Source organism: Sarcophilus harrisii, chromosome 6, assembly GCF_902635505.1.
Source record: "Sarcophilus harrisii chromosome 6, mSarHar1.11, whole genome shotgun sequence".
In the NCBI taxonomy this organism is placed as follows: Eukaryota; Metazoa; Chordata; class Mammalia; order Dasyuromorphia; family Dasyuridae; genus Sarcophilus; species Sarcophilus harrisii.
The window spans coordinates 34,987,359-35,011,649 of NC_045431.1; the positions used below are offsets into that span (position 1 = coordinate 34,987,359).

At 34.8% G+C, this 24,291-nt stretch overlaps 1 protein-coding gene across 1 annotated transcript in view; it reads right to left on the minus strand.

Moving 5' to 3' along the window:
• CORIN (corin, serine peptidase) overlaps nt 1–24,291 on the minus strand; it is a 181,228-nt gene that overhangs the window by 101,951 nt on the left and 54,986 nt on the right. Inside the window, exons 3-4 of the mRNA XM_031941961.1 lie at nt 23,125–23,328; nt 4,591–4,801 (exon numbers count right to left, since the gene is read on the minus strand). Of these exons, the coding sequence (XP_031797821.1) occupies nt 4,591–4,801; nt 23,125–23,328 (415 nt within the window). The remainder of the gene's footprint in view (nt 1–4,590; nt 4,802–23,124; nt 23,329–24,291) is intronic.

The window sequence follows — 24,291 nt, forward strand, 5'->3', positions numbered from 1 at the left end:
GACTATGAGTTGCAGATCAACAGTAATTGGTTTGGGGTTATTGTTGTTTTGTTTCAGGCAAACAAACAACAACAATTTTTTTTTAAAGTGTTTTTTCTTGTCTTTGCATAAGCACTATAAGTAATTGGAAAATATCAGAAGCAGAGATAAGGGGAAAGGGGAAGAAAGGCAGCAAAGGTATAAACAAGAGTCATCCTTTTAAAAAAAACTTAAAAACCCAATAATATTTTCCTTTTTAACGTGATAATTTCAGGAAAATATTTAATTTTTCAGCATTTGTCCTTGGAACATCTTGTTAAAGTCATATTTAAAAATGTGGCAAGTTTAAAAACCAAATACTTGAAAGAAAAAAAAAGTTCTTAGTAAACATTAGCAGCAGGATTCAAGTAAAATATGGAAGAACAGAGTGTTATTGGAAACTGTGATTACCTGTAAGATAAGAGGAAAGAGAGGTCTCATCTCTCTGATAAAACTCCTTTTTATATACGACTCAATGGAAAAGAGCTGCTTTGAATAATTTTGCTGCCTGCAATTTTCCTTTAGTCATATCTTTGTGATCTGGTCTTGCCCAGATCTCTTTAGAACAGAAAGTCGAGATACACGAGAAACACTAGAAATCGTTGCCGATAAATGTCTACTGTCTCTTTGATAATGGGCACCAGAGGCCAAGAACACTGAGGTCAAGAATTTCTGCAACTTGCCAAAGATTTTATAGATAGTCCCTGCTAGGAAGGAAGACTTAAATGTGTCTGTGTGCGGCGTGTGGGGTTCAGACAACCCCATCAATCCAACAACCACATAATTAAAGGATACCAGGAGGTCCTGACTTGGAAAGAAAGTCAGTTGGACCTCCTAAAATCAATGTTTCTAGACCCATTTATTCTAAGACAATTTACTAGAGTAAATAACCATCATAAGTTTTTATTTGTATTTGCTGTTGTTTAGTCACATCCAACTCTATGATCCGATTCAAACCCCATTTGTGGTTTTCTTGGCAAAGATACTGGAGTTATTTGCCATTTCCTTCTCTAACTCATTTTACAGATTAGAAAATGGAGCTGAACAGCATGAAGTACCTTTCCCAGGGTTCACGAACCTAGTAGTAAGTGTCCGAATTTGGATTTGGACTCACAAAAATGAGTCCTTCCTGTCTCCAGGCCCAGCACTCCATGCACTTCACCATTGTAGGAAATATAAAAAATCAGCTCTTTAAGTATGTAACAAAGCTACCAAAGATCTGAAAGAAAGCGGTGTTCTGGATATAATCTCATTTTAAATTCTATCATTATCTACTTTGGACTTAATTCCGAAGTTCATAAAAAATATATATATATATAAAATCTCTGAAATATGAGTTCTTTCTTGTCTAGTAAGAGATGCAATACAATAAAAGCCTAGCTTCTTACATTAAAGAAAATACCACTGATGATTTTCAATAGCCAAAAAACATGATGGATTTGAAATTTAGTTTTTCTCAACATATTTAGTCTTCATAACTTTTAAAAATTATTCTAATTCTTCACCACATGTTCACAATTTAACATTCAAATAAACATATATAAACCATGTACTACATGCACTGCTTGCTAGCAAAGGGTGGAATCAGAAAGGAATATGCAGATAATTAAGAAACCTCTCTGCTTTTAAAGAAGCTACTTAGTAAAAAAAAAAAAAAAAAAAGAGGGAAGGAGGAAAAGAAAGAGGGAAGGAGGAAAAGAGAGAGGGAAGGAGGGGAAGGAAAGAGAGGGGGAGAGAGAGAGAGGGGGAAAGAGAGAGAAAGAGAGAGGAAGAAAGCAGAGGAGGGAGAAAGAGAGGGAAATAGAGAGACAGAAAGAAAGAGGGAGGGAAGGTGAGAAGGAGGAAGGTCAGAGGGAAAGAGAGAGGGAGAAAGGGAGGAAGGGAGGAAGAAAGAGATAAAGTTGATCAAATGCCAACTGGTGGGCAAGGGCCTGAAATTTTGCTGAATAGGATTAAATATTTCCATATATGGTTGGCAAAAGGTATGTGAAAGCCTCTTAGCAGCTAGATTTAAAAAAAAAAAAATTTCCTACTAGCAACTGTAGGAATTGTAGCAATTCCTCAGGCTAAACTGGATTAGGGAAAGTCGCCCTGAAGTTACCCTGAAATGAATAATTAAGTTTAACTAGGATACTATAGTGGGCAGCTAGATGGTCAAGTTAGTAGCGCACTGAACCTGGAGTCAGGAGGAGTTCAAAATTGGCCTCAGACACTAGCATGATCCTGGATAAGTCACTTAACCCTATTTACCTCCATTCTTAAGTTGTAAAACAGACTAGAGAAGAAAAAGGCAACGCACTCCAATATCTTTGCCAAGAAAACCCCAAATGGAGTCATCAAAAATAGAACAGAACTGAAATCACTCAATAACAACAGGATACTACAGCTGGTTTAAGAATAAAGAGTGAGTTATAAAAATGATAATCAGAACAATGTATTTATAGAAAGCTTTTTTCTTAGTTTTTTTTTTTCCATTTATTACTTTACGGATTCATAAAATCTCAGATTTGTAAAGGCCCTGAGAAAACTACTAATCTTAGATTATCTTCCCATTATAGACCATACCTAGTCAGCCATCCTCTGCAATATTTACAGCAAATAGCTATCCAGTCTTTCCCTTGAAGACCTACAGAGTGTTGGAGAATCATCACCTCCCAAGGCAATCCGTTCTACATCTGGATTGCTCTGTTAAGTTTTTCCATATCCTGAGCCTAAATATGTGACTCTGCACCTTCTACATCACTCCTACTACTGCCTTCTAGTAGTCTACTCACTCTCTCATGACAGCCTTTCAAATACTTGACAATGGCCATCATGCTCCTCAGTCTTTTCTATAACATATTAAACACCTCCAGTTCTTTCAATTTTATCTCTGAATTCAATCTCCAATGGTAGCCTTCCACTGGACACTTTATTATATCAAGGTCCTTTCTAAAATATACAATCCAGAACTACCTACCATATTGCAGATTTGGACTGACAAAAGGGGTAGAGAACACCATTCCCCTAGATTTATATACTCTGCTTCTCAATGTAGCTTATCAAGTATCAAAGTAAATTTCGGAGATCCCACATCAACCATTAATTTATTTTGAACTCACAAAACTCAAAAGCCTCTGCACCTTTCTTCAAATAAACTTCTAACTAACCACTCTTCTGACATTGCAAAATTGATTTCTGAACCTTAAACTAGGTTTCTGCACCAATCTCCATTAAATTTCCCCTTATTCTATTCAACCCATTATTATTCTAACCTTCTAAGACTTGCTTGGATTCTCTTTTTCAATGTATTATTTATGGCTCCCAGTGTTCTCTTGTTTTATATTTATTTTTTATCAATGCCTTGGATGAAGGTATAGAGCCATGAAAATGAGAGAAGATAAAAACAGACGTATTTCTATCTAAAAACTTGAGAATGATACGTCATGTTTGTTTTTACACTCTTAGCACTGGCATAGTCCCGGTACTTAATATATTATTCAAAAGTTGAATTAAATAAAGTGAGACAAAGTGTTCCCCAGTCTGTTATCCTTTGGTATTAAATTCAGTAGGGATTCAGTAGTAAAATCAGTATTAGGACCAGTCTTCACGTTATTAAGATATTTCAACTAATTTACTTCTCAAAAGGAGGATAAAACCCATACATGAATACACAATGCTTTACAAGGCTTTGAAATATATAGTCTGATATATGGTTGTTATAAAAATCAATACAAAGTTAATCAATACTTATTAAAGTCTCAATCACTTTCAAAATTGTCTATCCTTTTCATTACACCATTGTGAAAGATAAATTGTCAGCACTCCTTCCAATCCTACATTTTTAACTCATAGAAACCAATTACTATCTTTTTTCCCTCGAAAGCTTCTACTATAGCTAAACTTTTTTGTCAAGACTAGTTTCTAAAAGCTATGGGTTATCTAAAAGTTAGCATACATTCTGAGATTATTTATTTTAAAAAATTATTCTTTAAAGGCTATGACAAAAATTTTTTTTACCCGATAAATAAATAATTTAATATCTCCTACTTGAGACCTATCATAAAAACTAATTAAGTCAATGTAAATACTATAGAATTTCACCTGCCTTTGAAAATTAGATACATACACAAGAACAGGTCTATAAGCAATTTTGGCATTTTAAAATACAGAAAATATTTTAGTTTATGCTTTTATATTTAATACACTTAGAAATAGATAGGCTTGATTATTACAGATATTATCCGTAACTAGATGACACTATCTCCACTGATGAAAATGAAAGAAAAAATTCTATTTTAGAAAATACTGTTATCCAGAAGAATCTTATAATTGTTAAAAATTTTACACATCAATGCAGTTATACTCATTATTTTTTCCCTGCAATAAAATTACAAAAGTCTTCATGAATTCTGGTTTTAAAAGGACTGTAATTAGTGATGACTGATTGTTTGAGTAGTAATGGTGGATGGGAACGATTTCCATTACAAACCAAGAAATGGTAGACATCTTAGAACTGTTTTGTTTTGATTAGATACTTAGAATTCTGCTATTACTGGCTCTTATCAATGAATGACTTAGATTTCCAAATACCTGTCATCGCCATCACTGACGCACTCAGGGAAAGCCATGCTACAGCCAAATAGCATGATGTGCTGATAGCAACCGAGGCGGTTGAGATAACTGAAGAACTTCAAGAACTTTTCCAGTTCAGCTGATTTCACGATGGACACAGCGGATGTCAGAGTAGTGTGGTTGTAAGGCAGAATTTGACACTGGCTGTTGACAATGTTTACACAGGCACCTGTGAAATAAGAAGGATCCAATTTAAGATTTTACAAACCAGTTTTTAAAAAACGATGCACTCTCTCATAAATCAGGTTGCTGTGACGATAAGCTGAAGACATATTGAAAAAGATAATAGTAGTTGACATTTATTTAAATCACACTTTAAAAATGTTTTAAGAGTACTTCATGTTCATCATCTCGTTTGAGCTTCTTAACTTTATAGGATAGGTTAACATGGACATAATGATTTATGATGCATCCTATCCAATGGTCCTCACAGATGCTCAGCATTCTCCTTAACCCCATCATCTCATTCATATCACCATTAACCCCATCCCTCTATCTCTCTTTAAAAGTACCCACTGATAACTACGTACATATATGCACAGAAAATAAATGATTTAGCTTCCCTGTTTCTTGGAGAAGAGTCCATTCAATTTAGTTCATAAGATAACAAGTAGTATGACCTAGCAGAGAGATCATTAGTCTTAAATCTCCTCTCGAACCATGAAGACACTTAACTCCTCAATTTATTCATTTATGAGGTAAGGATAATAGAATATTGTAAATAAAGAGCTATGGAAACCTTAAATCATAGTATGAATATATGGATGCACCATTAATGTTTTTATTCTTCTCATGTTATATGAGATGGATCTGTTACTCTATTGCTGTCTTTTCATTTAAAATTAATCATTTTTTTAATTTAAATTTTTAATTTGAAATTAATTTTTAAAAAATCATTTTTATTCACCTGCATAATGAAGTATTATGCAGGTGAATAAAAATGATTTTTTTGTAACTGAATAAAAAAAAAATGTTAGGATATAAGTTCTTCTATGAGGCTCATGAAAAGCATCTTTGGAACAACTCCAGTAACAAACAGAATGAGAGTGATATGTACTTCATCTTGTTCCCACATGGTTCTAATTTCTTCTTCTAGGCCTCTATATTTTCAAACTATTTCATTCCATATGGATTTGAGATTCTGAAAGCTATTATTAATGCTATTACAAGATTTAGGGCTAAAAAGGGACTTGGACATCATTCAGTCCAATTTCTTATTTTAAAGAAAAGTGGGTCCAAAGGACTTGCCTAAGATTCTATAGTAACTAAGCAGCAATGCTGAGATTCAAATTAGACTTAGATCCCCATCCGTGATATCATCTCTTGGTTAAATACATACACCATTTATTAAGGCCTTCCATGATTAAAGCCATCCAACAGGAGCTTCCTTAACCCCATCTGAGACTTCTCAGCATTGCCACCCACATTTTCCCTCCCATCTCAGGGCAGAGGCAGCCCAACTTCTTCACCATTGCCCATTTCCTTTTTACCCTTGGCTCCTCTCCCTTCTGCCTCATCCAGAACCTTGTTGCAATAAGCAACAAGGAAGAAATTAATTTCTCTCTTTCCACTGGCTCCTTTCTATGTGTCTATAGACATGTTCAGCTCTTCCTGATCCTACAAAAGTTTTCCCTTTATATTCCATCTCCATCCTATCCAGTTTCTACCCTTGCAATCTATCTTTTGTCCGTGTGACTTTACTGAAACTACTCCCCGAACCAATGATCTTTACTCAGTCACCGTGACTGAGAAGGCTACATACTAGATACTAGCTCAGAAAGGAGATTCAGATGAGGAAGAAATTGAGTGCCAGCTCCAGACAGAGCATCAGAGAACTCAAATGCACTCAGCAAGAGAGAAAAGTCAAGAGGGAGTATATCCTAAACCAACTTGAGAGACAGCCTGTGCAAAAGTATAAAGACAGTCATGCTGACTGTAGGAAACAGGCTAGTTTGCAAAATAGAAGTAATGTGAAATAAATCTGGGAAGATGGAGTTGGTGCTAGCTAGTAGAAGTACTGGAATTCCAGCTGAGCTATTTAAAATCCTAAAATCCTAAAATATTGCCAGCTCAATATGCTGGCAAGCTTGAAAAACTCAGCAGCAGAAAAACACTGGATTGGAAACGGCCAGTTTACACCTCAATCCTAAAGAAAGATAAAGCCAAGGAATGTTCAAAGCACAAAACAAATGCTCTCATTTCACATGCCAAAGTCATAAGATTAAGAACCTGCGAGCCAAGCTTTAGCCATACGTCAATCAAGAATTGTTAGAAGGATAGCTTGGTTTTTGAGGAGGCAGAGGAACTAGAAACCAAATTGTCAACATTCACTGGATTATGAAGAAAGCAAGGGAGTTCCAGAAAAACATCTTCTTGCTTCATTGAAGCAAGCAATTTTGAATTAAATTAAATTTTAATTAAATTTTGAATTAAATTAAATTAATTAAATTGAAACTTTTGAATTAAATTAATTGAAGCTTGAATTAAAGCTTTTGATAGTGTGATCCAGATTTTATATTCTAGGGTTCAAAGATCACTGTAGACATCCATGAAATTAAAAGATATTTGTTCTTTGGAAGGTACCCTCCCCCTATGGCAAATCTGGAAAGCATACTAAAAAAGCAAAGGCATCAGCTTTCTGACAAAGGTCTACATCAGTGGTTCTCAAAGTCTGGTCCAGAGCATCCTGGGAATCTCTGAAATCCTTTCAGAGAGTCTACAAATTCATAATTAGTTTTTATTTTTAATGTGATCAATATCTATAACTATAAACTACATAAACAAAAACTCTTTGGACAGATCCTCAATCATTTTTAATAGGATAAAGATATTGAGAACAAAACTTTGAGCACCACTGGTCTACATAGTCAAAGCTAAGGTTTTTTCAGTAATAATGTATGGTTGTGAAAGCTGTGCTATAAAGGAAAGTTGAGTATTCCTCAAAACTTTTGAATCATGGTGCTGAAGAAGACTTTTGAGAATCCATTGGATAGCAAGAAGGTTAAATCAACAATTAAAGAAATTAATTCTGACTATTCACTTGAAAACCAAATAGTGAAGCTGAACTACTTTGATCACATAATGAGAAGATAGGACTCATTAGAAAATCCTGATGTAAAGTAAGAATGAAGTCAAAAGGAAAATAGGATGGCAGAGGATGAGATGGGTAGTATCATAGAACCAACAAACATGACCTTGGAGACCTTGGACAGACTTTAAGAAATAGTGGAGAGTAGAAGAGTCTGTCGTACTATGGTCCATGAGGTCAGAAAGAGCTGGACATGAGTGAAAATTGGGGAAGGTAGGTTGGGATAAATTTTCATTAACAGAATGAGGAGTTTGTGTTTTATCTTAGTCAAAAGGAAGCCACTGGGGAATGTTGAAGAAGAGAGTGACAATTAAATGTTGAAATAACAGAAGGGTTGTAGATGGGAAAACCTACTGAAAGAGAAGTAGAACTAAATGACCTCTAAGATCCTTCCAACTCTCAAATAGGATGGTTCTAGAGTAAGTTATTGGGCTTTTACATTTCTACGATTCTACATTTCTATGAATTTACCTGGGGAAAAAGAACATACACTCAGCAATTAGTTAAAATGTAAAGAAATATGAATGATAAGATGCATAAATGAAGTCTCAGAAGCTGAAATGCGCATTTCAATCAATAATTAAAAAGAAGGGGCAGAAAGTAGGGCAGACTTAACATAGTAAACACAACTGCGTATTTGATTAGAGTCAAAAAACATGAGAAAGAAGGTCATGGAAATTTTCTTAATTCCATGTAACTCAACTTAAATCTTGTGGCTTATTCACTAAGACATATTTGATTTCATTATCCTTGTGTTCACATGAGTGGCAAATAGCATTATTATTCTGGGAGTGATCCAATCTTTCTCAGACTCTAACTGCAACATTAGATCTTTTTTATGCATTAACTCCTATAGCAATGGATTTTCACAGGCTTACTCCATGCTGTGCTCCATGTGAAACCATTTCTTCTGTGGGTTGCAGGGGTAGAGTACTTTTGGAAATGTGTCACATCTATTATTCCATCTCACTGCCCCGGCCAAGATGAAAGACTTTGGGAAAAGTTTCTTTTTTTTCCATTATATATCCTTAAACTTTTCAAGTCAGTGAACCGAGAGACTAATGCCGATATGTTATAGGTCAGTGCTACTTGATGGGAATATGAAAAAGCAAATGTGCATAAATAACAACAATACCTCCACATGTTATGTTGTTTGTATGAGAAAAGCTCTGATTAATATGACATCCTTTCAAATAAAAACTATATTAATTAGAGGAAAAGCAAAATATCTAAATGCTGACCTAAAACAAAAGAAAAACAGAAAACTTGTTGTAAAGAACAATTAAATGAAATCAGCCATTCAGTTGATTTCTGAGATGGTATAGAGCAAGGAAATCACACTGGATTTGCGGTCAGTTTAATACCCACGCCTCTGAAAAAGTGCCATAGCTTTCCTAATTCTTGGTATATTAAGCTATAAAATAAGAGGGTTGGACTAGATCAGCAGTGTGACATGACTATACAATACATAAGGAACCCTGCCAGCAGCCTGACATAAAAACCACCCATTAAGTTAATAAAATATTATCATATTTTATTAAGCCTATTATCTGACCAATGAACAAGTTGGCTGATTCCAGGGTAAGGTTCTAACTCATATTCAAATACTAATATTTATTTTAGAATAAGGCTCGTTAAATACCTCTAAAGAAGTGATTTAAATATATATTATATACATTTTTTACATCATTTTATCATCCCAAATCTACCTTCTCACCATCCCATTCCAATCTCCTATCTCCAAGTGATAAGACAAGAAAAACAAAACCCATTACAAACACATGTAGTCAATCTAAGCAAATTATCACATTGTCTCCTATGTCTAAAAAACATTTTTTCTCATTCTTCACTGAATCTTTCACTTCTCTATAAGGAGGGTAGAATTCTCTTTGCTACTAAAAGTTCAACATATTTATATACTGTAACTTTTTCACTCACTGCACAATTTACAGGCACTATTTCAGGTTCCTATTCTTTCTAACTTCAAAAAGAACTATAAATATTTTTCGCCTCCTCATAATTTTTTTCGCTCAGGGCTAATCCCTCTCTTCACCCATCTTTCCTTCAATTATTCCTCCCCTCTTCTCCCTTTCCCCTCCTACGGCCATAATGAGTGAACTGTTTTCCTGTAAAAGCTGATAGGTGGTGCGGTAGATAGAGAGCTGGCCCTGGAATTAATGGAATCTGAGTTCAAATCAGGTCTCAGACACTTAGTAGCTTTATGACCCGGGGCAAGTCACTTCACCTTGTTTGCCTCAGTTTCTCCATCTGTAAAATGAGCAGAAGAAGGATATAGCACACTACTGTAATATATGCCAAGAAAATCCCAAATGGGATCAAGATGAATCAATAAAACTATAGCCTAACTTTCTGTGGATGTATTCTACCTTCTTTTGACTAGTTCAAATGAGAGTTAGGTTCAAGTATTTCCCCATTCCCTCCTCATTTATATTTTGTGTGTGTTTGTGTGAGTTGATTACATAAGTGTATTCCTCTTTCTTTCTCTTTCTATTCTTTTCTTAAGGCTAATAAGATAGAATAAAACCATTCTTGCATCTTGTTTAATTGGACTCCATTAACCTTAATGATTACAGGGTTCAGAGGGAAAATATGTATCATTTCCCCATATCTGAATATAAGTACTTTATCCTAGTTTAGTCCTTTATCATTGTTCATTCAAGTTCACCCTTTTTCTTTTCAATCCTTTTGGACTTCAAAGTTTTCCTGTAGCTCTGGTCTTTTCATCAGGAGATCTTTGGAAGTTCTTTATTTCATTAAAGATCCATTTTTCCCCTTAAGCATTATAATCAGTTTTGCTGGACAAGTTATTCTTGACTATAAACCCATATCCTTTTTTTGTCTTCTGGAATTTTAGAATGGTGACTACTAAATACTGTGTGATCCAGAATCTGGCTCCTTAGTACCTACATTATTCCTTTCTGGATACTAGCATTATATTTTTTCTTTGACCTGAAATCTCTGTATTTTGTTGATAATACTCCTGGAAAGTATTATTCTGGGGGTTCTTTCAGGAGAGATAGTGGATTTTTACCACTTTTCCCTCTGATTTTAAGAAATCTGAGCAGTTTAATTTTAAAATATTTATTTCATTAAATATTTCTCAATTTCATGTAAAAACTTAATTCTTTTTTTTTTGTTTAATTTCCAGACAGTGGTTAGTACTTAAATTACTACTCTGCCTTAAATTACTCTTCATCAATTCTTCCCTTCTCCTTGAGAAAGCAAGCAATTTAATATTAATTATAACTATGATTTCATGCAAAATATATTTCCATATTTATTCTATTACCAAAAAAAGACAAAAAAGAAAACAAAAATGATTTTTTAAAAACATACTTCAATGTGCATTCCGTTTACTGGTTCTTTCTCTGGAGGTGGACAGTATCTTTCATGATGGGTCCCTTGGAATTGTCTAGGATCCTTGTCTGGATCAAAGTAGCTACTTTTTACAGTTGATCATTCTTAGAATATTATTATGTATATACTGTGTGCACTGCTTTCCTGTTTCACTTCACACAAGATCATAAAAGTTCCCCCAAGTTTTTCTGAGAGCATCCTGAGCAGTTTTCTTTTAATATTTCTTGAAATATGGCATCTAGGTATTTTGGGGATCATGCATTCAGACAGTCCAATGAATTATTTTTTTCTTCTTAAACTGTTTTCTAAATTGTTTTTGTTATGAGATACCTTATATTTTTCTTCAGTCTTGATTTTATTTTGATATTTAACATTAATAAATAAATACTTAGTATTTGCCTCATAGAAGTCATTGACTTTATTTATTAATTTTCAAGAATTTTGATACTTAGTCAATGTTTTGCATTTCTTCTGCCAACCTGTTAATTCTATCTCTAATTCTTTCTTCTATAGTTCTTTTTTCTTTTCCAGTTTTTTCCTCAAGTATTCTCATTCCATTTATTAAAACATTTTAAGCTTTTAAAAAAAAACTGTTATTCCAGAAATTCTAGTTGAGATTGCATGCAATTTGAGTTTTACTCTAAGGCATCTGCTTGTGATCACTTTGAAGTTATCCTCCTCCTTTTACATCTTTAGCATCCCTACTACTATAAATAGCTCATTATAGTGGAGAAAATTTTGTTTATTTGCCCATTCTTTCACCTTGCTCTGACTTTGGACTTGATATGATGGCTCTGTCACATTTCTGAAGAATAAGTCTGTGATGTTTCTTTCTTATAATATTGAACATTGTGCCATTCCAAGATCTTATGAACAGCCTTGAGACTTGCAAGCTCGCAATGTTCCCAAATCATTTTGATTCAGGGTAAAGGTTGATTGATGAACTCCTCATGTGAGTTCACCTGAAAAATATCATTCTTCATGTCTACACTTGAACAAGCGTAGGCTCCTTCTTTGGTTTGGAATTCCTCCTCTGGAATTTACTCCTTTTGATATATACAATCCAACGTTTCCCTACCCAAGGGATGCAAGTTCCCTAAGTCCCCTTTTCACTCTGTCCTGGATCGATAATCTAGAACCAAGTAGCTGGTGACAAAGCCACCCATCATGGTGCCTAAGAATGATCTGGTAGAGCTCTGGTACAGGACTTCTTCTTGCAATAGCGTACAACTTCTTCAAAAGCACTACATTGCTTGGGGTAACATACTCTTGATCTGATCCTTTCTCAATGTCCAAAGACAGGTGGGAAGTCTGTCTCTTTATAGCACACGGCTGGACAAATTATTCACTGAGTTTCTCACTCAGTGTGACTTTGTCTGGATTTCTCCATCAGGATTTGATCTGCCACATTTTCAAGATATCTGCAGGAGTCTTTTGGAGAGAAGCTCACTACACTACTTCTTACCATTCTCCATCATTTTCATAATAATATAAAATTAAGTTCCTTCTGTTTTTTTTTTCTAGTAGAGCACATGGTAGTTAATCCATTGTTCCATATAGTTTTTTCTTTTGGGAAAAGGAGGGTTCATACCATTAGACATTAGAACTATCTTATCATAAGTGAAAAACTATTTGACATGCGTGTGACATATACATGGTATGAAATTAAGTGAATAAAAAAGGAATAAATTTTGATCAGAGGCAATATGATGCATTTCAAGCTGCATGACTAAGGAGATCAGATTCACCTTTAACTTAAGAGACTTAACTTTATAACTGTTAGCTTAACTTCTTCATTTTAGCTCTTCTGCTCCTCTTCTTAGTGCAAATTACTCTGAACAACTCTCAACTGTATTCATTCAATTCTGTCAAGATTATTAGTTTCTGTTGTATTCAACTCAAGAAATTTTCAAAGGCACGACCCAATTTGTTTTATTTTTTACCCCATTATTTCAAATATGAAACAACTTTTCATGTGGCCTTTACTGTGACTTCAATTTATACCAACAATCAGTAACAAGGATATTGCTCAACTTTGTCCTTCAAAGTCCTTCATAAGGGTTTATTTAGAAAACATTTCATCTCTCACCCTACCACCCTGCCAAAAACCTCTGTTGTTTCCATGCAGATATATTCACTTCATGACCTTCTCATCTAATTATTCTTTCTGAACCATGCTGACTGCAATATCTTTCCTATCTCAGACTGTAAATCTTCTCTCCCATCAATCAGTTCCTTAAATTCTACATGTCAGGTGTTTTCCTAAATAATAAGAAGAGTTATAATAATTCCCAACAGGATCAACTTCCTCTTCACTTACTGCTTTCTTTAAACCTTGAACATATATGTTTAATGTCTTTGCTGAATATTTACTCATTCACCTGCATTTCCTAATTTAAATTTCCCTTTCATAAATGATTTTTATTGTAAGATATGGATAAAGTTTGTCTAAATCACTTAATAAACATTTAACTTATTTTTAGACCTAGTTTGAGTCCACATACAAATATTCATATAATAAATACTAAAAAATTCGAATTGGATTTAAGATAAAAAAAATCATTTTCCTAGATAATACTTCACTCCATGAAATCTCTTATCATTAAGATGACTTAAATTAAAAGACTGACTTAAATTTGAATTTATAACATCTGTAAATCCAAATTTAAGTCAGTCTTTTAATTTAAGTCATTAGAAACTAATGGTAAGCAAGTAAAACAAGTCAGGACTCAGTCCTTGTAGGAAAGAGGAAAAAAAGAAAAAGGAAACAATTTAGTAAAAGATCTCCAAATCTATTAAAATTGAACCTTATGATTCCTGTTGGAATAAATCAGCTAGATGCAATACTTGTTTTTAATCTGGTTTTTTTTTTTGCCTATTCTGTTCTTTCCTTCATATCTTCCCCAAAACTATGACCAACAGTTATCTGAAATCCAAAATAATTTTTAATATAACATGATCAATCATATGAAATGATTAAAGCAAATTAGTTTTGAAGAATTCCACATCTAAGGAATACATCAAGATTCAATTAAAGATTCAAGAAATGTGCACATAAAAAGTCCTATTTCCAAGAAACAAAGCCATTCCACTGATTGCTCCTTCTCACCATTTTATATTTAGACCCAAGTGTATTGTGCGACCCACTCAGACTTTATTATTCTTGTATTTTAATTTTCATCATTATTTTATATTTGTTGAGTACCCACAAGTACCAAAGAGCAATTGTCCCAAGTCTTTCATGGTTTGCCACTCCCTTCTTTTAATCCAGTCCCAATAGACCCACCACTGCAGGCTAGATTGGCCACAAAGTAGAGAAGCCACAACAGTGCCTTCAGAAAACGACTTCCATTGCAGGAGCCATCACTTGACTACTTCTATGAGACACTGGACAATGGGAGTTCTCCCTTTTTGTCCTAAGGCTCTTTAACAAAAATACATGTCACAATGTGGATTAGTTGCAAGGGGTCAAGATAGAGAAGTCAGAAGCGTAGCTAATACAGGAGGGATGGCATGGGAAAGAACTAAGGAATGGATGGATTTGGGAAGTGATAATGATGATGAAGAACAAGATTTGAGGTTGCAAGAGAAAGGTAAAATGGTGACCAACTGGGACCAGATGAGGGAATTTCAAAGCTTATAAACTTGAAAGCAGCATATTTATGGATGACAGCAAAGTGAAGAGCATGGTCTAGCTGTGGTGGACTGGAAATACAAGTCTAAAATTGAAGCAGTGGAGAAATTTGGAGTTTCAGATGATTAAGGGAACTTAAGTATGTATGTCGAAGTGCCCTAGTATGAAGGCAAGAGAGTGATATGTTGCGTAAGAAAGACTTCACTGAATTCACCGAGGAAAGAAGGAAAATATTTTGGAGTTCAGTGACCAACACTATCAGAATTTTGATTGGATGTTAAATGAGGATTGAGTGAACCTCAAAGGAGAAATTACTGAGTGGTGATGGTAGGGGTGATAAAGGGGGAGCTTAGAAGGGGCAATGGGCAGCAAAGAGTCTTCCAATAACCTCTCCTAAGCCAGTGGCTAGGCGTAATGAGGGAAAGTGTTAATTTTAAGATGAAAGGAAATTTATAAAATAATAATAATATGTCAAACTTCAGAAATAATAATATCCAAAAATGGGATGGAGAGAGTATGACCAAGTAGGAGTTTTTTTTTAATTAAACTTTTTTAATTAAACTTTAATTAAACTTTTAATTAAATTTAATTAAATTAAATCTTGACAGAATTGAATGAATACAGTTGAGAGTTGTTCAGAGTAATTTGCACTAAGAAGAGGAGCAGAAGAGCTAAAATGAAGAAGTTAAGATAACAGTTATAAAGTTAAGTCTCTTAAGTTAAAGGTGAATCTGATCTCCTTAGATCGTGCTTTTTCTATGTTTCTATGTATTTTTCTATGGCTTTTTTAAAGACCCCGTTGTGACTTGAGCTGAATACTTTTAATATTAAAAATACCTGAATAAAACATAACTTTACAAAAAAATCCTCATTCAAAAAAAAAAAGAGTTGCATGTGTGTGCTGTTTCAAGGAATAAGGAAAGGAAAAGGAGAAAGGCTTATTTTCCTCTTCGGGTCATTACATTTTGAGAACACTAAACTCTAAAAAGTAGAGAATGCAATTTCTAGAAATTGGAGGGGGTTCTATATCTGAGGCTTCCAGATGGAAGAGAGAGATCCTGCCTGGTTTCAAGTGTGTCTGTATGATAATATGCTTGCTCTGATTTTCCTGGTTTGACCCAGATTTCATAAATCAAACAAAATTAAAGGATGTTCAATTTCTTAAAGTTCAAAAAGTCAAGTAATTTAACTTAATAAAACTCAAAACATTTACAGAATACGTTTTTAAAACATCTAAAACTACAATTTGAAATTTAATACATCAAACATGATCCTTTTGTGAAAATATTACACTATATAATTCCAATTAGGAGGAAAAAATGTTTTCTGAAGAAACATCAAATGTAATTGCACAGACCAACCAACCACCTTAGATATTTTTTTTAAAGACAGACAAACACACAAGAAGAAATTTAGGCAACCCCAACACAAAAGATAGGGATAAAACTCTATTTTTAAAAATACATACAAATAAGAAACAAAGTGTTTAATTTTTTCCATAATGGAATTATATGTAATAGGGAATATTCTATTCTTCTTACCTTTTTAGACTCCACCACTATGAGTCATCTGCCTTTTCACCCTGCACTTCCTTCCATGGGGAGTTTCTCAAGCTATAAGATATCTCTGCTTCTTTGATCCTTTCCTCAGATTCTTCAATTTGGTCTTTTCCTTCGGAAGCTGTATCAGGTCCCTAGGTCAGCCATGTTTGCTCTTTTCCCCTAATTTTCCGGACTCTTGCTTTCTTCCTCATGCTCTTAGGTACTCCCTACCTTCTTCTACCTGTAAGCTCCCTTTTGTGTGTTTCTTACCCCAGTAGAAAATAACCTCTTTGAAGATGGAGATTATCTATCTTTTTCCTTTTATTTGTATTAGCACAAGACTGGGCACATGGTAAATCCTTAGCAAATGTTTGTTGCTTGCCTTCCTTCCTTCTCAGAAGCTGTAAGGGGGAATACACCAGTAAAGGATCAGAGAAAACATACATGGGTATAGAGCCTGCCAAACAATTCCCGAGTTTCTTCTTTGCCCTTGAGATCACTTTTAGTTGGCCCTCCCTTTATTTTGCTCATCAGAGAGGGAAACTCTTCAGACACAAGAGATCTCCTTCTCTAACTTCATCAAGTAGAATAGAAATAGAGGCTCTAAATCTTGAGAGAAATTTGAAAATATCTGATTAACCAGAATATTTTGGATTGAAGAATGAAGAACTAAAATCAGGGTGATGTTAAAGTAATTATCTGAAAACTAAATACGTGAATTTATGCTCAAAGACTGGGGAATTTTTTTTTTGAAGAAAACAGATTTATTATCTATATTATTATCCTATATTTAGGAGTTATAGTGGCCCTGTGTGATACAAAGAAATGGTCTCAAGAAGGAAGAAAACTAACATAAGGAGCAGCAGGAACCCAGCTCTAGCTCTTCCTGAGAATTTCTTTAATGGCTTTTTACTTTAGAGCTATTGAGATAAGGGCATAGAGATCATATGGTACAAGCAAAAGAAAATCATGAAGGTAGGGACAACTAGTTAGTATAGTGGATAGAACACCAGCCCTGAAGTCTCAAATCTGGTCTCAGACACTTAGCATGTCCTGTCTATGTGACTCTGAACAAATCACTTACCCCCAATTGCCTCAGGGGAAAAAAAAGAGAAAAAGAAAATCATGAAGGTAAATGTATTTTTAAGAAAGTCATTTAAGTTTCAAATTTAAATATATTTTCAACAAATATTTTTGAATCATTACAACTACCAATTACTATAGAATTACTATTACTACGATGAATTGGATGTATGGCAAAAATAAAATAGAGAGCATTACATGGGACCAGGAAAACTTGGGGACTGGAACCCCTGACACATACTATGTGACCCTGGAAAAGTCCCTTAACCACTCAGTGTGCTAGGCAATTGTAAAATGTGAATGTATGGTCTTAATTAACAGATGGAAGTTCCTCACTTTGTCATCCCTCTCCTAAAAAAATCTCTTCATGATCTCAATGTTGGAGGACTTTGGAGGACTTTTCCCATCACCCCTCAAGAGGGAGGTAAGATAAGTTAAAAAGACTGCAGGAAGAGATTAGGGCTGAAAGCTCCAGGAGCTGTCTCTCAATAATTGTCCTCCATTTCTTTGTACCATAAAGCATTGGTGGTCACAGGATAGACCCTCTCTGCAAACAGAGAGACTGAAGGAAATGTCCCACAAGTGGGATGAGAGTAAACTCATCAAGGCCCACTGAAGACACTTGACTTAGTGATTTGAGTGTAGTGTCACCTGGTGGACACAGCAGAAGTTACACTCCCTTTCTGATTTGTTTATTGACAGCCTGCTCTTCTGTAAATGAGCAGAAATAGGTCATGAATTAGTGTATATTGTTTAAATTCCCACATGACTTCAAGCATCACCTAAGACACACAATCAAGTAACCAATAAGCCTTCAGGTGCCTACTCTGCGGTAGCCACTGGCCTAAGTTTTTAATAAATTCTGTTTAACGCACTATTTTCACCTTTTTGTGTTTTTTTTTTTCTGCATGGTTTTTCCTTTATTCTGATTCTACTTTTACAATATGACTAATGTATAAATGTATGACCCAAAAAAACCTGTTTAAAATGAAATCTCAGCTCCTTTTCTTATTGATTATTTTCATTTTATCCTGTATTGTTTGTACTCTCTGTAAGCTTATTGAGGGCAGGAACTGGTTTTTTTCCTCGCTTTCTTTGTTTCCCCAGGGATTTAGTACAATACTAGGCACATTATAGTCACTTAACAAATGTTTAATATTGATAGAGGAAAAGAAAAATAACCAATAATATATTTAAGGTATATATAATTGTCAGAGACAGGAGGAAAAGTACGTGAGCCAATAAATATTTACTAATGTGCCAAGTTGGGTATATGAATATGAAAAAAACAATCTGTGCTCTTAAGTCCTCCAATGACAGGAAATATAATATTATGGTATAATTACATTGTAATTATGTAATTACAATGTAATTATATTATAATATACAAAATAAAATTTTAAAGTATAAGGGAAGACATAGGGATGAAAGCATGATAGGGAAATTCAAAGCAGTATAACCAAGTAGGAAATGAAGACCCAGGCAGCCTCCTTAAATGGAGGCTCTGGGAGGCATCCCACCCTCCGATCAGAGGAGCTCCAGGGACAGAAAGTACTGTGGAAGTGTGATTCCAGTACTGTACAATCTTGCAAGATGCAAAGGTTCCTGAGGCATGATGGGCAATTCCAAAAGAGATGCAGTCCAGTGGGAAATGAAAAAAAAAAAAAAAAGATTCATTTAGGAAGCTTCTTTAATTGGAGGTTAATGGGAGCTCTGTGCTCTACTGTCCCATCAGAGGGGCCTCAAAGGCAGAGGTCTATACAGTAGTTTATATTCCCTGATTCCACTGAGAAAACTAAAGGGGAAAAATGGAAAATATTCATAAGATATCCTCATATACATACAGAAACTCAGAACTATCAATCAAGAAATTGCTGGGATGATACATTATATGGCTTAACTTGATTACAAACATGTGCTTTAATATCTTAACAATTCAAACAAAATATAACAACATTAAGCTAATGAAACCAAGTTTCTTGATTGAAGAGAAAAGTACTATAAAATTAAGGTAAAGTGAAAAGCTTTCATTCAAATGTAAGATGAAACCTATAAGTCTGGAAAACTCAAGAGCTGTCTCATTCCAGAGAGCAGTGAATGAAACAACATATCCCCTAAAAACACATTACGTTTATAACAGATTCCTACTAAGGAGCTTTTTAATTTGAATAAAATTGTGCAAACAATAAATTGAGTGATTGAAGCAAAAACAAAACAAAACAAAAACAACAAACCGTTCACAAAGCCAAAGACACTGGCCTTTTTTCATTTGCATCTGACATTTCTTGGCTGTCCTCAGGATTTATCAAGGTCATTTTATCAAGACTATTTTCAACATGCAACGCTAGAAGTAAAACTGCAGGTATTTCCTCTCTTTGGACTGTCTGCTCTGATCAAGTGAATCCATTTTCCATTCTCCTTCTCGATCAGAAATAATGAACTTACAGAGATAATGAAACACTAGATTGTATCTTTTAGATATTATTCTATCCCCTGATTTCAATTTACTCTACTAATAGTAATGATATTTTGCACTAAGATTGCCCAAATTGACTCATTTCTGTAGGCTGACACTGCAGAGACCCTTTATGATAGAGAATCCTGTCCAGTAGTCTAATATTCTAAAATACAGAAGAATCCCACGTACCAACGTGCTTCTTAATTGTTTAAATAGCATAGCATGTTTGGAAGTCTTAACTTCATGGCTCCAGACACGTACATTTTCCACCCTCAAGGTGAATAATGTGCCTTAAGACTTGGGAAGGAGGGTCTCTCCTGAGACCCAGAAGAATCTACCTGTGCTGGACAAAAGCGGACCTAAATCACTACAATCTGAACCATGCAGACCTTTCTGTTGGCACAAGAAAGCTGATTAATGCTCCAGGGCAGAAAAGTCGTGCAAAGAACCCATCTGGCTTCTGGGGTACAGGGATGCTGAGGAAAATGATCCTACTGCAGAGTCGGGCATTGGGGCCCATTTAATTAAGCTTTGTAAAGGGGGTAGGATATTAGTGCTTTCTCTATTCTTTACATGCAGTCAATATAGTTCTTCTATATTTCATGTTTTCTTAGATTTATATTTTTTTTACTTTTTAATAGCCTTTTATTTACAGGTTATATGTAACCTGTATGGGTAACTTTACAGCATTGACAATTGCCAAACCTCGTTCCAATTTTTCCCCTCTTTCCCCCCACCCTCTTCCCCAGATGGCAGGATGACCAGTAGATGTTAAATATATTAAAATATAAATTAGATACACAATATTAGCTTTATATTTGCAGGAGAGCTGCATACTATGTATGGGAGAGTTGGAAAAATATTCAAATGTTTGGGGGTGAAGGGGCTGAAGAAATCAGATGACATAAATTTGAGTGTTACCAAAAACCTTTCAAGACTAAACCATGAAAAGTCAGAGCTTCAGAAATGGGTCATGGTTTTTTTTGGGGGGAAAGCATAGTGTCTGGCTTCAAATGTCCTCAAACCCACTGTGTATGACTAAAACAGAGAGAAACATGCAGGGATAAAGGTAGGGACAAAGAGACAAATTCAGTGAGAAAGGAGGAGTGGCAGGGAAGAGAAAAAAGGGAGGAGGAGAAGAAAAGAGGGTCTTAAGAGAGAGGGAAAAGAAGATGCAAAGGAGGAAGGGAGGAGAAAAAAGGAAGGAAGAGAGAGAAGAGGAAGAGAGGAAAATAAAATTACCCGGCAAATAGTCATCCTGATAAAACCTAAAGGACACTATTTCTCCTTCTTATTTTTACATTATTTCAGAAATCACTTCAAATCCACTAGAAATGACATGTGTTCAATATATATACGTAGGAGCCAAAAAAAGGTCTCTTTTGTATTGTAAAACTTGTAGTACCTCTTCCATTAAAAAAAAAAAACCAAGACTATATGGTTAGTATCATTTTTCATAATGCTTTTAATCATGAAGTCTAATATACATAGCTAATATTTTGCCCTTGTTCTTCAATAAAAAACTGAGAAAAACAAGAGTGTAAAGGAGGAAGTAAAGATGAAGGTCAGAGAGCTTTGGATGATTTAAAACTAGCTAAGAATATGCTGAGAAAAGAATAGGGTTTAAACTTTCAGCTCTTTAATTTACTTCCTCTGGTCCTTTAACTCCTGATGAAAATGTATGTATCAGGTACTTTATCGATGTCATATTGCATAATGCATAAAACCTACTCCTTTCCTAACTCCCCTAATCTCCTTCCTTCTTTTTCTGAAATAAAATATGTGTTTAAATCTCAATAATACCTCTCAAGAAAAATTAAATTAAAAAAAAATCAGATACAGGCTATAACATAGTTCAATAAAAGAATACAAATTCAAAGTTAAAAAGAGACTTTTATCCTGCCTACACATTACAAATAGTTTTAAAAGATGTAACTGGATAAAAATCCAGAAGCACAGCAGATGTCATGTAAAGGCTATTTCAGAACCCCCAAGGCCCCAGTGCTGTCCTTCTTCCTTCCAAGGGAGATATATTAAGTGCTATGCAAAGCAATCTGTGGGGGTGTTTCAAATAAGACCCCTAAAACTGTATTACTGTCTGCTTTAAAAGATCCCTAGGAGCATACTTCACAAGAGGGATGTTTCCTAATGCCTCTGGCTGAGCTTTTCCCTTTCTAGCCTCTGGTATTTGCTACTGTATTTACATAGTGAAATGATCTTCAATAACTGGGTACACACTTTGGGATTAAAGAAATCATCTGAATTAAACTTTATATAAAACTTTATAAACTTTATATATAAATAAACTATAAAATGAACAAATCAAAGTTTATTTAAATATTTAGTCCCTATTATGTGTAAGCGCCATAGAATATGATATTAAGTATAAGATTTGGTCTTGTTTCAAGTAAAAATTATGAAATTAGAGTGTAGTATAGTGGGGAAAGCCCTAGAATTTGACTTAGAAGGCTGAGTTCACCTTAAATCTCTGCTGGCTTAGTGACGTAGAACAAATAGGAACTTCTCTGGGTCTTAGTTTCCTCATCTATGAATTATTAAGAAATTGGACTAAAGAACTAAAATTCCTTTTAGTTCTAAACCCTATGATTCTGGGAAGGGAAAAATGTGTATTCAGAAATGGTTCAAAGTGACAAACTATTGAAATAACTGCAGTATACTACATCTCTAATCCATTTTTTTCTTGATGGTTTAAAATGAACAATAAAGATACTAAACAAGGTGCCAAAACGTGTGGTCTGTCACCAAAATCCTTGGCAATATCTTGGCTTAGTATACATACTGAGTGCATGCTTACTTCTAATATAAATTTGGATGATAAAAAGCATCAATGATTCCACTCTCCAAGGCAGTTCTAAGATGAAATGGAAGAAATATGACTCTAGGGAGGCCATGATTGTCATTTAAAGTCATTGTGCAGATAGACCTGAACCAAGGACTAACAGAGGGACTCCTTCCCTTGTCTTAAACCCATAGTCCATTAAGAATGAACCTGGCCAAGGTTTAGGGCTGGTCATCTGATTATATAGATATGATTTCACCATGTAAATAAAAGATGAATCATCAAACTAAGTTTACCTTACCTTTTTTTCCACATCCATTTCTGATACAATTGACCTAGTGGAACTTAATGTTGAAGAGGGAATCTAATCTCGTAACTTGCTGGATGACCGATTGACCAAACAGATCCTTCTATTGTACTAGCCAATGATTGTGATTTAGGTGTAAAAGTTAAAATATTAATGGGGACCACAGAAGTAAAAAGTTTCTGATAACAAAGCTTCTGACTTACTTGTGTTTCGGTTCATTTGGTCTTTGTGGGAAGAAGGATAGATGGTCCAGGAGGTTGGAGTCTGCTGGCTGGGACTGACTGTGGTAGCTATCACAGGGGAACCGTTGTGAAGGTGGGTCGGAAGAATATCTGCTACTTGGATGCCATCATCATGGACAAGCAAGTCACTCTCATTTGCACTAAAATAGTTTTTTTCTAATGAACCTGAAAAATAAAGACAGAGGAAACCACCATTAAAGTCATAAAAGAGGATTCTTATTTTCCTTGCTAAAAACACAGAACATTCTACCTTATGATCATAATCCCAGAGATTTGCTCAGCCCAAGCAAAAGCAAACTTGAAAAGGCTGCTGCTATTACTACCACCTATGCCTCCAACTCTGCCAACTAATCTGTCCATGAATTCCAAACCTGACCAGAAAAATCAAGTACTTCTCGCTAAAGGCATGGAGAAGAGATCAAAATTGGAATTTTCCATTTATTTTTTTTTTTTACAGGAAAACACAATAGCCTCAGATTTGTCCATTCAATTTCATGGATTTCACTAAGGAAAAATTACAAACCGAAAAAGCAAACTTCAGTGAACGCATTTCCTTACAGTGATAGTCGGATTATACAAAATAACTGCAAATAATGGAATACACAAATCACAAATAACCAAAAGGGGAACAGAAAGGTGTCTATAAGCAGATAGATGTATTATCAGAGGATGATAATATGTATATATTCAAGATACACTCGAAAAGCCATTATCAAGGCTGTGGATGACCAAAAAAGGAAATGAACTTTGAAAGACAAAGCATGAACAGCAAGAATAGCACATCAAGTTATCAAAATAACAAGCAGAAAATCTCCAGTGATGTAGATAGTCGCTCTGAAGAATTTCTGGAAATATATGGGAAAGAATGGAACAAGAATAGAAGAAGGTCAAGAAGGGTTAAGAGATCTACAGGAGGGGCAGGGCTATGCATGCCAATGAAATAATGGAACCACAAAAAACAGTTCTATCACCTTTCCATGCTTCTCCCCCATTTCTCTACTGAATTTGATTTTTTTTTTTCTAATAGTGATGGGGGGTGGGAGGGAGAGACTTCAGTTATCCAAGGATCTGCTGGAGTTTTCTGCCAGACTCAGAGATAAAAATTTCATTCTTCAAAAGGTAGTGGAA